This window comes from Embiotoca jacksoni, unplaced genomic scaffold (assembly GCF_022577435.1).
Source record: "Embiotoca jacksoni isolate LCO1_2020_lvr unplaced genomic scaffold, fEmbJac1.0.p SCAF_4, whole genome shotgun sequence".
NCBI classification, from domain to species: Eukaryota; Metazoa; Chordata; class Actinopteri; family Embiotocidae; genus Embiotoca; species Embiotoca jacksoni.
The window spans coordinates 12,054,053-12,066,995 of NW_027185392.1; the positions used below are offsets into that span (position 1 = coordinate 12,054,053).

Genomic DNA, 12,943 nt, shown 5'->3' on the forward strand with positions numbered 1-12,943 from the left:
ATGGTTATCACAGGCATCGCTTTAGGGATGTTCTTCCTTCACACTCACCCAGCCCGCCTGGCTTCTCGTGAGGGGAGCTACTGGAGAATGGCTAACACGGATTACATTGGGTCGGCCCGCTCAGCCAGTGGGGCCTGATCAGCCTCCGCAGCTTGCTTTCTCTGGTGTGTGGCTGCTCTTCCAATTCAGTAAGCCTCACCTTCAATACTGTGAAAAGACTACATTTATTACAAATACCATTATCACTACAGGAGGCAGAGGAAAAACGAACCATTGAACTCACTGAGCAGGAGAGAGAAACACAAGCAGAGGAGAGAGAGAGAAGCATTTGCTAACTACAGCGGACCGAAAATAAGATAGAATTAATCATAAATCTTGCATCTGCTGTCCAGAGAGATTTAGTGTTTGGGAGCTAAGATTTATGAGCGAAGATAAATCTGTGAACAGCAACCCCACGTAGTGCGACAGCAAGAGGAAGTGAAACAATAACTTTAAGACGATGTCAGACAGGTTTTAGGATTAACATCTACAACATTTAGTAGGCCAAATGTCCTTTCTCACGAAGTTAATAAAAATGGAAAATAATTCATGGATCCGCTCCAAAATTCAATGGGTTCTTCCTTGACCCATGTTACGCTGTTCCACCAATCATGAAAATCAGGTGAGTAGTTTTTCTGTAATCCTGCTGGCACATATACAAACACAAAAAACAAACACACAAAGAGCACAGAAAACATATTTACCTCCTTTTATGGAGGTAAAAAGTACACAGAAATATGAGCAAATACAATTTAAAGCAACTTTATTGATGACAACAAATGAGTGAAAATGAGTAGTAAAACATTTCCATCTATTGCAGTCATTGTAGAAGGCTGATCATGTTTTGGGAAAGTGATTCTCAGCAACAAAATTAATTTTGTCGCAGAAATGACAAACTGGATGAAGTTCATTGATCATCTGGCGTACCTGTTGATGGCAGTCAAAAATGAAAACTTACAAAGACAAACTGCACACTTAATTGCCCAGTTAAGTGTTGAGGTAATGTGTAAAATACTGTTCAGATGAATGGGCAGAGTACAATCATTCATACATAAAATATGTACAGAGAGGTACCTGGACATCAACACTCAGACACCGTTTTTCTATTGCACACTATGATATTGGTCTAACTGCAACAGAGAACACTTGATTTAAAAGAAAATAAATAATGAAATCAACATGTTGATGATGAAGCACCTTGGTTCAAAGGTGATGCTTCAGACTTTAAATCAATTAAATAAATTAGAAATTAGTCAGTTTGGCATTTGGAGATGCAGACAATGGAGATGTAATCCAAAAAAAATGATACCGGCGTACTTGGCACCTCGAATCTGCAGCCTCAGATCATAAATGCTCTGTAACATCCTCAGCAGGTAAATTTTCACAATAAAGCAAATGTTCTGTTGGTATGAGCATGACATTTACAGTGTGATGCAGAAGTAAAACAAAGACAGAAACAAAGGCGAGCATAAGGTTATTTTGGCAACCTAAAAAGCACTTGACCGTAGCTGAATTGGGTTTAAACTTGAACTTCCCAACCCATGAGAGATATGAGAGATGGTGTGAGAGGAAAGAGACAAACTGTACGTCTGTTCACTTATAGAAGTTTGTAAGTTATCACTGTGTTTCCAAAATCGTCTTCTCGTGAAACCCGATATGTAAGGAAAGAGTTTCTTTATTTGTACCACTGCAGAAGGCGTTGCCAGGCATCTTGCTGACAGAAACCAGCATCGCTTCTGACTAAACCGATGACCAACGGGCCGATAGAAGCGTTCGGGAAAGAAAGTGCATCATATTTTGTCAAATACTCAGAAATAGCGCAACATTAAAAACAACACTCTTATAATAAACATCTGAAATATATATTTTTTTCTCACTAGTGCAACAACAGACTGGATCAAATAAAGAGAAACGGTATTAACCTGCAGGCAATCAAAGCTCTTTAAACATCTAATAATTTTCTTGCCACAGTAGCAGAACAGTTAAGAAGGCAACTTAATGATTGATGCGTGAACACAAACATGCCAACATTATACACATCGCTCTTTTTTTTTTTATAGAAATAAATAGCTGAGTTTTCATCTTTATCCTCTTCTTAAATAATTTCCATCTCTATATGACTCTGATGCACATTTAATATAAAGTATCTAATACACAACTGCAATTTCAACACTACTGTTATACATAATATAATTCTCTATGTTTATCTTTCATTCAACTTTGGAGAGAAAACGCTTACAGAATGACGACCTGTAAACTTCAACTTTTCCACTCATAAGTATGACCTTAATATTATATAACATCAAATGTTGGTCATTTTTTTCCTTGGTTTTTGTTATTTTTTCTTATAAACATTATGTACAGAGTAGCTGATAACGAAGGCAGGATTTTTTTTAAACTAAAAAAAAAAATCAACAAGTGCTTTGTGTTTTCTCTATTGTGTCAGCAATGTTTTTCACCTTTAACTCCCCAAACCTGTTTCCTTCATTTAAAGCGAGCGGACAATCAGTGTACCAGTGAAGGATAATAATATGTAGCACTGGAAGAACATGAAGAATTGGACATCCTCAAATGTTCTCACACATTGACCTGGAACATCATTACTACTATATGTAGTTACAAAAGTCCTATATATTTCTGACCATGAAGCAGAGACCAAAAACAGCAGCTAACAGCTTTGTTTATCAGCGAGTTGTTTTTTTGTTTAATTTAAAAGAACCCACATGACAAACAGCTCCTAACCACTCTTAAAAACTATTATTTTGCTCTGTTGCACTCTCCATCCACAAACAATAGATTCTGTTGTGGAGACGAGGGGAGTTGCGCTATGATAAATGAGGTGTGCAACCTGCATCAAATGTGTGGCAAGAAGGGAAAAGATGTCAGGTTCGGCCTGTTGTATGATTAATTTTCAAACTTGTTACAAAACTGTGCATGATTTTTTTTTTTTTTTTTTTTTTTTTTTTTTAAATAAAGTGCTTGTGAGCGTATGGGAGCTCTGTTTGAAGCGATTTAGTATTGCACTTCATAAAGTGCATTCTATTCATAAAGTTGGGGGGACTCACTAGAGAGGCATATTTAAAAAAAATCAATGCAGCAGAATGATTGAAATTCTGACTATTGGTCCATATCATAGGTCAAGTTCTAAAACTTCTGATTCCTTCCTCTTTATAATATCTCTTTTATAAGGCCCTACATGCCTGGTAAACATCAACATCTTCAACACATTATACCCACAGTTTATAGCCCAATTTTTCAGTTACAAATGTGATCAAAGCTTAGATAACCACCAGATCAAGTCTCAGACATTACAAGGCTCCTCCACAGCCATTGAACATGCAGTAGTATGCCACTGTTTTCACAGTCTGAGTGGTAGTGTGTGAATTATAAACTGATCTGGATGTATAAAATCAGTGGAACTCAGTACAGACACATGCACAGTGAGCGTGTGTGAGCACTACTGTAGGTATTGCTGCTTATACTTCTTGAAAATATCAACTGCAGCCAAATCATTTGCCTAATTTGATACTGGAGACCTGATCGCTGGCTTCTGAGTTCTGCATAACAATACAAATTTGGACTTGTTTCATGCTGCAAAGGGTACAATAGTCACAGCATCTGTGTAAGAGCATGAAAACACCAGCAGAGGGTGGCAGAGCATGTTTGCTGATGCACACAAATTAAGATTGAAAAAGGGCCCAGCTATGACAAGTCTTATAAATAGGAATGGCACTGTTTAGTATGGTTAAGTATGAAACTCAGATGAGATACAAACACTACAACACCTGCAAACACCCGGGAACTTTGCTGTACATGAAACACGACACCATGTTCAGTAAGAGTTGCTTAAACTTAAATCAAACTCCAATAAGGTGAGTTACTTTTGATGGAAGCGATTACACATCTGCCTTACATGGTCCTTCTTCCCTCATTAATGGCACATCGGAGAAAACGCTCACCGGAATGAGGACAAAAGCTGTCACAAATGGCACCAGTAATATCAGATACTGCATCCTGTTCTCGCAGACAAAAGAAACACTACAATGATCAAAAAACACTGATTTCAGATTTGTGACAAGGATTTTGCTCATATGAGGAAGCAGAGGACGGTAGAAGAGGCAAAATGCATTGCTGTCATGCAGAAGACTGTCAAAGTGTGTGTGTGTGTGTGTTGCAGGGAGGCTGTCCTCGCTCTCTCCACAGTTCCTGGAGTTGGTGCAGCATATTTCTGTTCTGGGTGGAAGCAGTAAGTGTTCAAAGTTGTCCAGTTTCAACATACAGCAGTGCAGGACAGGTCAGCTGAAGACCAGTAATACTTTCACCAGATGCATTCATTCATTTGCGTGGACACAAACATAAAGCTCCTGTTAACCTTTGATTAAGAGAAGACGAGATCTCTTGAGAAACCGACCACCATGTTAAGTACTTCTGTGGAAAGTAGGCTTTATAATGGGCTCCTGCCCACGAGCTGTTGGTGTTGAAGGTAGTCTCAGGTCTACGTCAAGTTGAAATACAGCACTGTCACGGCTCCAGGTGTTTCAAGAAAGGGATCTGGCTCTGTGCAATGACACAATCCACTTTTATGGTGAAAGCAAAAGACGACTGAGAAAGAGTAATCTGATAGTTGCTGCGTTTCTTCAGTTTGTAAAGTTAAAACCGGCTCTTCATCTGATACATAGTGTCATTGTAAGTTCAATGGTCTTACAATATTTATTTCAAATGTCCAGTGAGTTTTTCTGTTTAGGATTTGTACCTCTGAAGAATGCACCTCAGTCCTGGTTCATCGTGGGGATCTTCTGTTGTTTCTTTTGAAGCTGCAGACGTGTTCAACCCCCAGAGGTGGCTCAAAACAGCTGTGTCTCTTTGATTGACTGGAGCCATGTTGGCACCTCTCCAAGACTTGAAGGACCTGCACGAAAGATGTTAGCAGAGACTGTCTGCTTTCACATGAAGGATTTTGGAGAAGCCGGGTCTTTTCTTAAGAGCCTGAAAGAAAAAGGCAGAGGCATCTCAGAATATCATTTTCTCAAAGGAGACCTGAGTATGAGTTTCCTCTGAATATCTTAAGACCAGATACTCAATGTCCACCTGTCTCATCATGCTTTTGTCTATTCTTCCATCAGCAGGAAGTGTATTCAGTAACAATGACTGTCTTGCTTCCGAATCTTCACCTCGACAGGACTTGTTACAAAAAAGGGAAACTTGAGGAGAGAAAAGTGAATCACAACAGTTTGCACCTTTTTGAGAGGCTCCTACTGTTAGCCCACCCACCATCTTGATTTTAATATCAAAAGAGGAACACACTGTAAACTGGCTCATCAAAACAAACCATAAATAAAAACCTGTGATTGCACAACACGTTACATCTCTGTTTGTGTGTGGTGAGCTGTAAGAATGACTGGAGCCTCTTACAATGAGCCTCTGAGTTATCTGCAGCACATCAACAACCAACCATCCCTGGGACTCCAAGGGCTGAGTCATGGTTTAAAATGGTGTGTAATTGTGTTAAAAATAGATGCATCGTATCCACCAAACACCTATTGGCTGAACTGTTAGTCATGTGTATACAGTGGTGCAGAACTCCAAGGACATTGAGGACATGATGGCAAAAAAAGAAAATAAATTCCTGAGAAATTGCTGAACAGACCTTCGTTAACAGAGCTACCTTTCCTGTGAACCATTACCTTCTCACAATCAACACCGCAATGGATGAATGGCAATGTGGTTAGTAAGACAGTAACCAAATTGTAGCCTGTGAAATGTTCTTTATTTATGAGTTTACAACAGATTAGTAAATATTCTTATCTGAAAAATTGTAAGTCGAGCCTGGTTGTGGACCAGTGGTTATAGGCTTCAATAGGTTTCGTTCTCATATAAATGTGTAGCTGAAATGTAATTTTGTGTGTTAATTGTTAATGCCTTACGTTAGTCAAATAAAGCGTGTATGTGAAGAATGTGATGTGAGACCCTAAGTTGCTCTTACCTGCAGCTTGTTTACCATCTCATCAAACAGTTTTCTAGCTTCTGGGCTGTTGGGGTCCTCAAAGTAGTCTTCTATACCGATCTGAACCACGATGGACTTGAGGTTGCGGCAAACACCTACATGATTGAAAGGAGGATCCAAGGAACATTAGTATACGGCTGATCGAGGTGTTCCCAGACCAGATTGGTTTCTTACATTTATGAAAATTAAAACACTAGTTTTGCTTAGTGGTCTTGAAGTATGTGAAAACAGACCTCAAGTGACAACACAGTCAGTAGATTGATGTCATAAATAGTGCACTGACATGTTTTGCTAAGAGTTACGCTCTTGTTGTCGTGACTTTTCCCAGGTCACAGCAACAGGTACATTGCAGTTAATAGTCAAGTCAGTTAGTCTAATACTGTTTTGAATAAAGTAGGTTAAAAACGCACTGTTGAAGTGGAGCAGGGCTTTTGGGGTGACTGGTGTGGAGGTGAGCACCAGCATCTCCAGGCCCTTCAGGCCCTCTCTGCAAACCTCTGCTGCCACCTCCTGGTTGATTTCACTCACGTGGTCCAATTCTAACACCTGCAGGCGCATGCAGTTCCTCGCTGCACAGATGGGGAAGATAAAGAAGGAGAATGTCAAAATAGTATACAGCAAAGGGGACAGTAAGGCATAAAGACTTGTTTGCATATTTATACCGACTGAACTACACACCTGTGAAGAATATATGAATACATTTATTTTTTAAAGCTGAAATAAAGCTAGGACAAGCAAGAAAATGAAACATTCATGTAGATTCAAATATCAAATATAAGAAAAATACACAGAACACTTTAACATTAATGCAGTTGAGATATTTGAAGCTTGTTATAATAAAAAAAAAAAACGTTTTTCTCCTCTCAATGTGGCTACAATAATTACATCCGTCATTTCACTGCTTCAGTACATTCAACTGAATGAATGATTTAAGAGTGTGACGGTATTAGAATTACACTCGTTAATAATTTATTTACATAGCTGTAGCTAAAATTAGTGCAGTGGACTCAAGTACAAGTGGAATTATGATTCTTTAAGCAGTGTTTACCCAGTGAGGCCAGTCCCTGAATCCCACATCCAGCCCCGCCCACACCAAGAGCCCGGAGGTGTGGCCAGCATCTTCCAATGGTCTGCAGACATCGGTTACTGAAGCGAGCAGGTTGTTGGCTAAAAGAAAAAAACATTCATTGATTTCTTGGCACGGTTAAAATAACAGAGGTTTCAGTTATAACTAGTTTTAAAAAAGATACTGTATATTTATTTCTGTATATTACCATGGGTGTAGTGGCGCCACCTGTAGGGAAATAATGTCCCTACAACCTGCTCCAAGGGCCCAGATTACCTCCTGTCCAACTGGATCTGTGGCACTTCTGGAGGTAAATATGCATAGTTCATGTCCATATAACAAACAATATAATGTACATTGGTGTATGATTGAAATGTAAAACTGAGAGGAGTGTCATGGTCACAAATTAGTTTCTTAATAATGTAGTTAAGCTGCAAATTTTCAAGAGAGCTGGGATGTGGTTTTGGTCGTCTACCTGTAGGTTACAGCCTGCAGGGCTCGGCAGTAGCAGCTGGCCAACCATAGGGAGCGATCAGTCAGCAGGTTGGGGCAGTGTGAAATCTTCAGTATCAGCAGGTTGCTTCCTGTGGCCTTTAACAACGCCTCCAGACCCTCCTCCAGACAGCCACTTAGATAGAAATGTAAGGGAAGGTCAACAGCAAAAAACAGACAGAGAAGAGGAAGTAATTCTTTTGTCCTTCAGCACTTCATCTCCAACAGCACTTCTACCATCTATAGCGCGTAACTAAAATGTTCCTGTAAGGTTTGCAGCATGTCTGAATAGTGTCTGCACAATTTAATAGCACCTTCGGAAATAATATAAGTCTCCTTCACTCACACAACTTCACTTTTTCCACTCACATCAAACTTCTTTTTGTGTTTTTCAAGAAAATGAAAACTGATATCCAACATGCTGAGCACCAGAAAGGTGTCAGTATTCATCACTTATGTTTCTTCCTGTCTCATCATGTTTAGGGAGCCATTTGGTGTGTCAGTTCAACACCTTCCAAAGCAATGTGCTTAATGGAGCCAAAATAATACACAGTGCTATAATAAGTACCTCAGAGTGACTTGGCAATAATTTAGATAAGAAGAATAGTTGTAAAATCCTGCCTGTATCTCTGTCTGTTTGTACTGCATGTGTCTCACCGTGTGCTTTTAAGATATTCCTCCTTGGTTTCTTTCTTGCCCCGCTGTCTTGGTTTGAGATTTTGCAGGATGAGAGAATGCGTCTGAGTGCACCACTGAGATAATGTATTTAGAAACTAAGAAAAAAAAAACATGAAGATAAGAAAATATTATTATGAAAATTACAGTACTAAGCCACATGCCCCTGCTTTCAAAGTGCTACTGACTGCCACATGTAAAGAACATCTACGTATTCACTATGCACCTTGGAGGAAATGCGAGCGTTCTCCAGCAGCACTCTGGTCCACACCGCCGGGTGGCGAGCCACAAACTTCCAGTTGCGGCAGACCTCAGCAGCTCTCAGCAGCGTTTTAGTGTCTAGGTAGGTAAAGATACAGAAGAGGGCTGCACGCATCTTCAGGATCTCTGGACTGATCACCTCGTTGGACTTGCATGGGCTCTTTTCGTGGCGGCATGGCTTACTGTAGACCCCTTCAGACCGACCTGTCGTAAGAAAAGAGTCTTCAAATCCTTCATCACAGTTTATTGTGATCAGTGATAACACACAATTCAAAATAAATGACATGTTTTTTCTTTCTTCTTAAAAAATATTACAAAAATTCTAACTGTCACTTGGTGGCGCCAACCTCCAACAAGACACTAATTGAGATTACATAATTTTTTTTTCTTCTCATCTTTTCATTCTGTCTATTGCCATCTATTGGCTGCTACCACGTGTCCAATCCCAGCCTGGTTTATTCCTCCCAGCAAGATTGCTCCTAGATGACTCATTTCATCTTTGGCCTTGGAAGGCGTCTGCTCAAAACCATCAGGGCTATGAACCATTGCTTACACTCTCACTATCTCTTCCTCTTTCTCTCTCTTCCCCTCTCTCTTTTACACACGCACACGCACACACGCACACACGCACACACACACACACACACACACACACACACACACACACACACACACACACCGCCTACGCTCAAGATTGCCAAACGGACTAAAAAAGCAGAGCTGTGTGTTACATGCTGAGAAAAAAAAAACGGTGTGCTTGTCGATACATCCAGTCCTATAAAACCTGGCAGAGATTCTCCCAATAAAGAGAAGTACGTCAGCCAAGAGGAACGCCAGTAACATGTTGCGCGTTAAGAAATGTGAGAAACATCTTTTCAGTTAATGGGTCAGTCATAGCTGTTCATATGAACATGTCATAAAGTAGTGGCCCAGTTTCACTACCTCCCGAACTGTTCCAGGTCCACCTGGTATTTAGAAAACCAACAGCAGGGTGAAAACAAATGAAGGGCCGCAGATAGCGGTGATTTTAAGGATCTTGGCAGGGCGAGAAGTTAACAGAGAAATGCACAATCTGTGATGGATCTGAATTGTGCAGGAAAGACTGTCTGTCTAACTTGGCTCAGCACAAAGCCGATGACAACTGAGACAATATAACAGAACAAGAGGAGCGAGCACTTGTATTAATGTATGACTTGGTTTTCTCATCATGTACAACACTTGTAAACAAAGTGTAAGCAACTCATTAAAAAAAGAAAAAAGGCCTTGGTTAAATCGCAGTTGTAATCACTACAGCAGTGGAGGCTAATATTAGCCTACATGCTCACTATTATCAACCCTAACTTGTACGTGTTCATCTTGTCCCTGTTGATTAATTATTTTTGTTTAACCCAATACAGCACTAAAGTGTGTGATACACCCATCAGTCCACTAGAGGGTAGCATGCCAGTGTTATGTGTGTAGACTATGTATCAAAGTAGACTAGCTCCTGTGTCTGAAAAATGAGGCTGATGGGGAGGTGCCTTGAACTGCAATATCACCAAGAGCCACTGGGGCTTGGCTCCAAAAAGGCTCCCATTCAACTTGTTATCCGCTAAAGTCACTCCTTACTGGTTTTCTTGGCTGTCCATATGAAAAAAAAAATCCCATAATTTTGCGGGCTTGTATGTTTGATTGACAGCCCTGAAGTGCAGTCAGGTTTCCACTATAGGTGGGCGGGACATAGTGTCCTCGGGTTCCCAATCAGATTGAATCAGATCCCAGCTCTCTCGTCCCTAGCTGGTCAAAATGTGGTCACTTCTGACTCCAAACCAGCAAGATGGCAACGGCCAAAATACTGCACTCAAGGCTTCATATCGGCAGTTCAGAAACCACTGGGTGACGTCACTGTAGGTTATCACTTGGTCACTTGAAGAAAACATGCGGTTATTGTCAAGAAAAAAAACCCACATAGTTGGGGTTAAGTATGGAAACTACATTGCTTGAAATTCGCTTTAAAGCAAGGTCGCTTTCTTCTGGACTCAAACCGTGGCCTCATGGCAACGATGACCTGTCTCATGACTTGTGACTACCTTTAACAGAGAGGTGAGACAAACTTGTAATAAATTATGCACTAAAAAAAATATTTGTTTTGGTCTATAACTATTATTATTTATTTGTATTACATTATATGTAAAACATTTTTTTTATTTTTGGTCTATTTTGTGCTTATTATTTTACCTTCAAGTGATTATTTAAAATGGTTTTGATACATTTCTTTGCGTTACCCAAATGTGGTACCCGAAACCCCACAGTGAAATACCTGTGTTTGAAAGATCTGCAACAGATATGGGCCCTCTCCTTTACAGACACTCATGACTGAAAACCATTCAACCTGTGGAATGAGCTTTGGTCAGTGATAGAGCTCCTGCAACATTACAGCACCTGCAACTCAACCTGACCTAGATCCACATTTGTCAACTCTCTTATGGGAGTCACTTTTAATGCCTTTATTCTGTGAATCCCGGCTCCCAGGTGTCTAAATTACAGGCTGGATATTAGACTGGAGACTGTGTGAGATACAGGATGTAGATTTCTAAGAATAACCAGTTCTGCTGCTCTTAACAGCTTCCCAGAGAGACAGCAGCCTACCTGTGTTCGGGCGGTACGCTGCCCTGCTGTGGTGAGGATAGGGCGCGGCAGACTGCTGGACTTCGGCCACAGCTCTCCTCTCTTGCTCCCACATCTCCACTTCAGACTCGGTAGTTCGGGAGCCCACGTCTGATACGTCTCCCTCCTCGCCCTCAGTGCTGTTCCTGTAGGGTCTCCGCTGCCAGTTCTGGATAGCCTGTTTACGAAGACCCCAATTTCTCGATCCACAGCCGGGGGAGCGTTCGTAACCCCCCTCTCCCAGCCGGCACTGCATGTGATAGTACTGCGCCTCAGGACAGTCCTCCATGGGATGCATCTCGACACTGTCACTGTCGTAACCTCCAGAGCCCTGTGAGACGGACTTAACTCTCCCTGATGCTCTGCAGCAAAAGACAAGAAAGTGTACTATAAATATTTATTTTGATAGGATAATCTAACACATGGAAGGCCAATTTAACATCCAAGAACATGATATGCTGTAGATTAAATAATGACAACGAGAACCAATAAAAACACAATCATCACCAGGCAAACTGGCTTTCTTGCAGAGTTAAATGAGAAGATTAATACCAATCTCAAGTCTGCTTGTTAAATATGAAGCTACAGATAGCAGCTGGTCCAAAGCTAAAATCCAGACACACCAGCACCTCTAAAGCTCGCTCATTCACATGTGAAAACCAGTGAAGAGATGACAGGTTGTGTTTTTTTTTGTGTGTGAAGGACCATTTCTTGGCCAAACACAGTTGCCTTAAAGTTGCCCGGCAACCAGTGGAAACTCCAAGAAGTCATTGTGCCAATCTTACAAATATTTCTCTTCAACCTCAATCTGTAATTCTAATACTACATATCATCTTCCTTTTGTTTTTAACAGATTAAAAAACAAATATGAAATGATAATTAGTGGGCTGGTAGGTGGAGTTTGTTAAATTGTTTACCTTTATACCACTTCTACAACATTTACACCACAACCATCTTTAGACCCAGAATCAGATATGTACTAGTGTTTCTTTTTGATCACACTGTAATGTTTTCTGTGCTGAATATTATCTAAAGGTGCTTTCACTTGGACATTAACATGGAAGTTAACTTTTTAGCCACAATAAATACTGAATTTAAGCATATGGCGCACACACATATACCCACTCAACACATACTCTACACAGTTTTTGACAAATACACAGAAAGGTAGCACTGTTACACCTTCTCTAAATCCTTTGGTGACATGTTTATGTTTTTCCCAGTGAAGACTTATGTCCTTTCCACACAGTGTAACACCCTTAAAGGTTCACTGGGAACAACAAGCGTTGGTATCTAATTTGACAGAAGTCAATGTATTGATTGAACCACTTCTAAACCCAAAATGAACCAGAAATAGGTCGATTACTGACAAGGAGCAGTTGCATTTCAGAGGATTTAGAGTAGAAAGAGGGCAGCTTTTGTACATACAAACTGATACAGTACTTAAAATAACCTCCAAACCAACACAGTAATGAGCAGTTAGAAATATCAGCCTCTGAGAAGTAGGACATTTTTCTGTTTCTTCCTTCCTCTTATTCTCAGTATAATAGGGAGAGTCAAAGCATCGGCATGTATCATTTTAGCAATAAAAATGAACATGGTTACCCGTGTTCATTTTTATTGCTGCTGGTAGCACTGATCACAACTTGCAAGTGAGGATGCACAGGAGGTTTAAATACATGCTATGACACAAATATGATTTTAGATTCTGTGTAGGGTTTCAACAGACTAAAGTGAGACGATTTACTGCAGTCTAATGA

General features: G+C 40.3%; 1 protein-coding gene across 2 annotated transcripts in view; it reads right to left on the reverse strand.

Annotated features, from left to right (window-relative positions):
• Positions 1-785: 785 nt before the first annotated feature.
• The window catches only part of fbxo41 (F-box protein 41), a 51,842-nt gene continuing 39,684 nt past the window's right edge, over positions 786-12,943 (reverse strand). Inside the window, exons 6-14 of one of the 2 annotated variants that reach the window (XM_069166898.1) lie at positions 11,166-11,545; positions 8,503-8,741; positions 8,259-8,374; positions 7,585-7,737; positions 7,318-7,410; positions 7,092-7,210; positions 6,454-6,612; positions 6,023-6,138; positions 786-5,025 (exon numbers count right to left, since the gene is read on the reverse strand). In XM_069166898.1, coding sequence (XP_069022999.1) covers positions 4,963-5,025; positions 6,023-6,138; positions 6,454-6,612; positions 7,092-7,210; positions 7,318-7,410; positions 7,585-7,737; positions 8,259-8,374; positions 8,503-8,741; positions 11,166-11,545 — 1,438 coding nt within the window. In that variant the 3' untranslated portion in view covers positions 786-4,962. Of the gene's footprint in view, positions 5,026-6,022; positions 6,139-6,453; positions 6,613-7,091; positions 7,211-7,317; positions 7,414-7,584; positions 7,738-8,258; positions 8,375-8,502; positions 8,742-11,165; positions 11,546-12,943 lie in introns of both variants that reach the window. The other variant, XM_069166897.1, reaches the window with a different exon arrangement.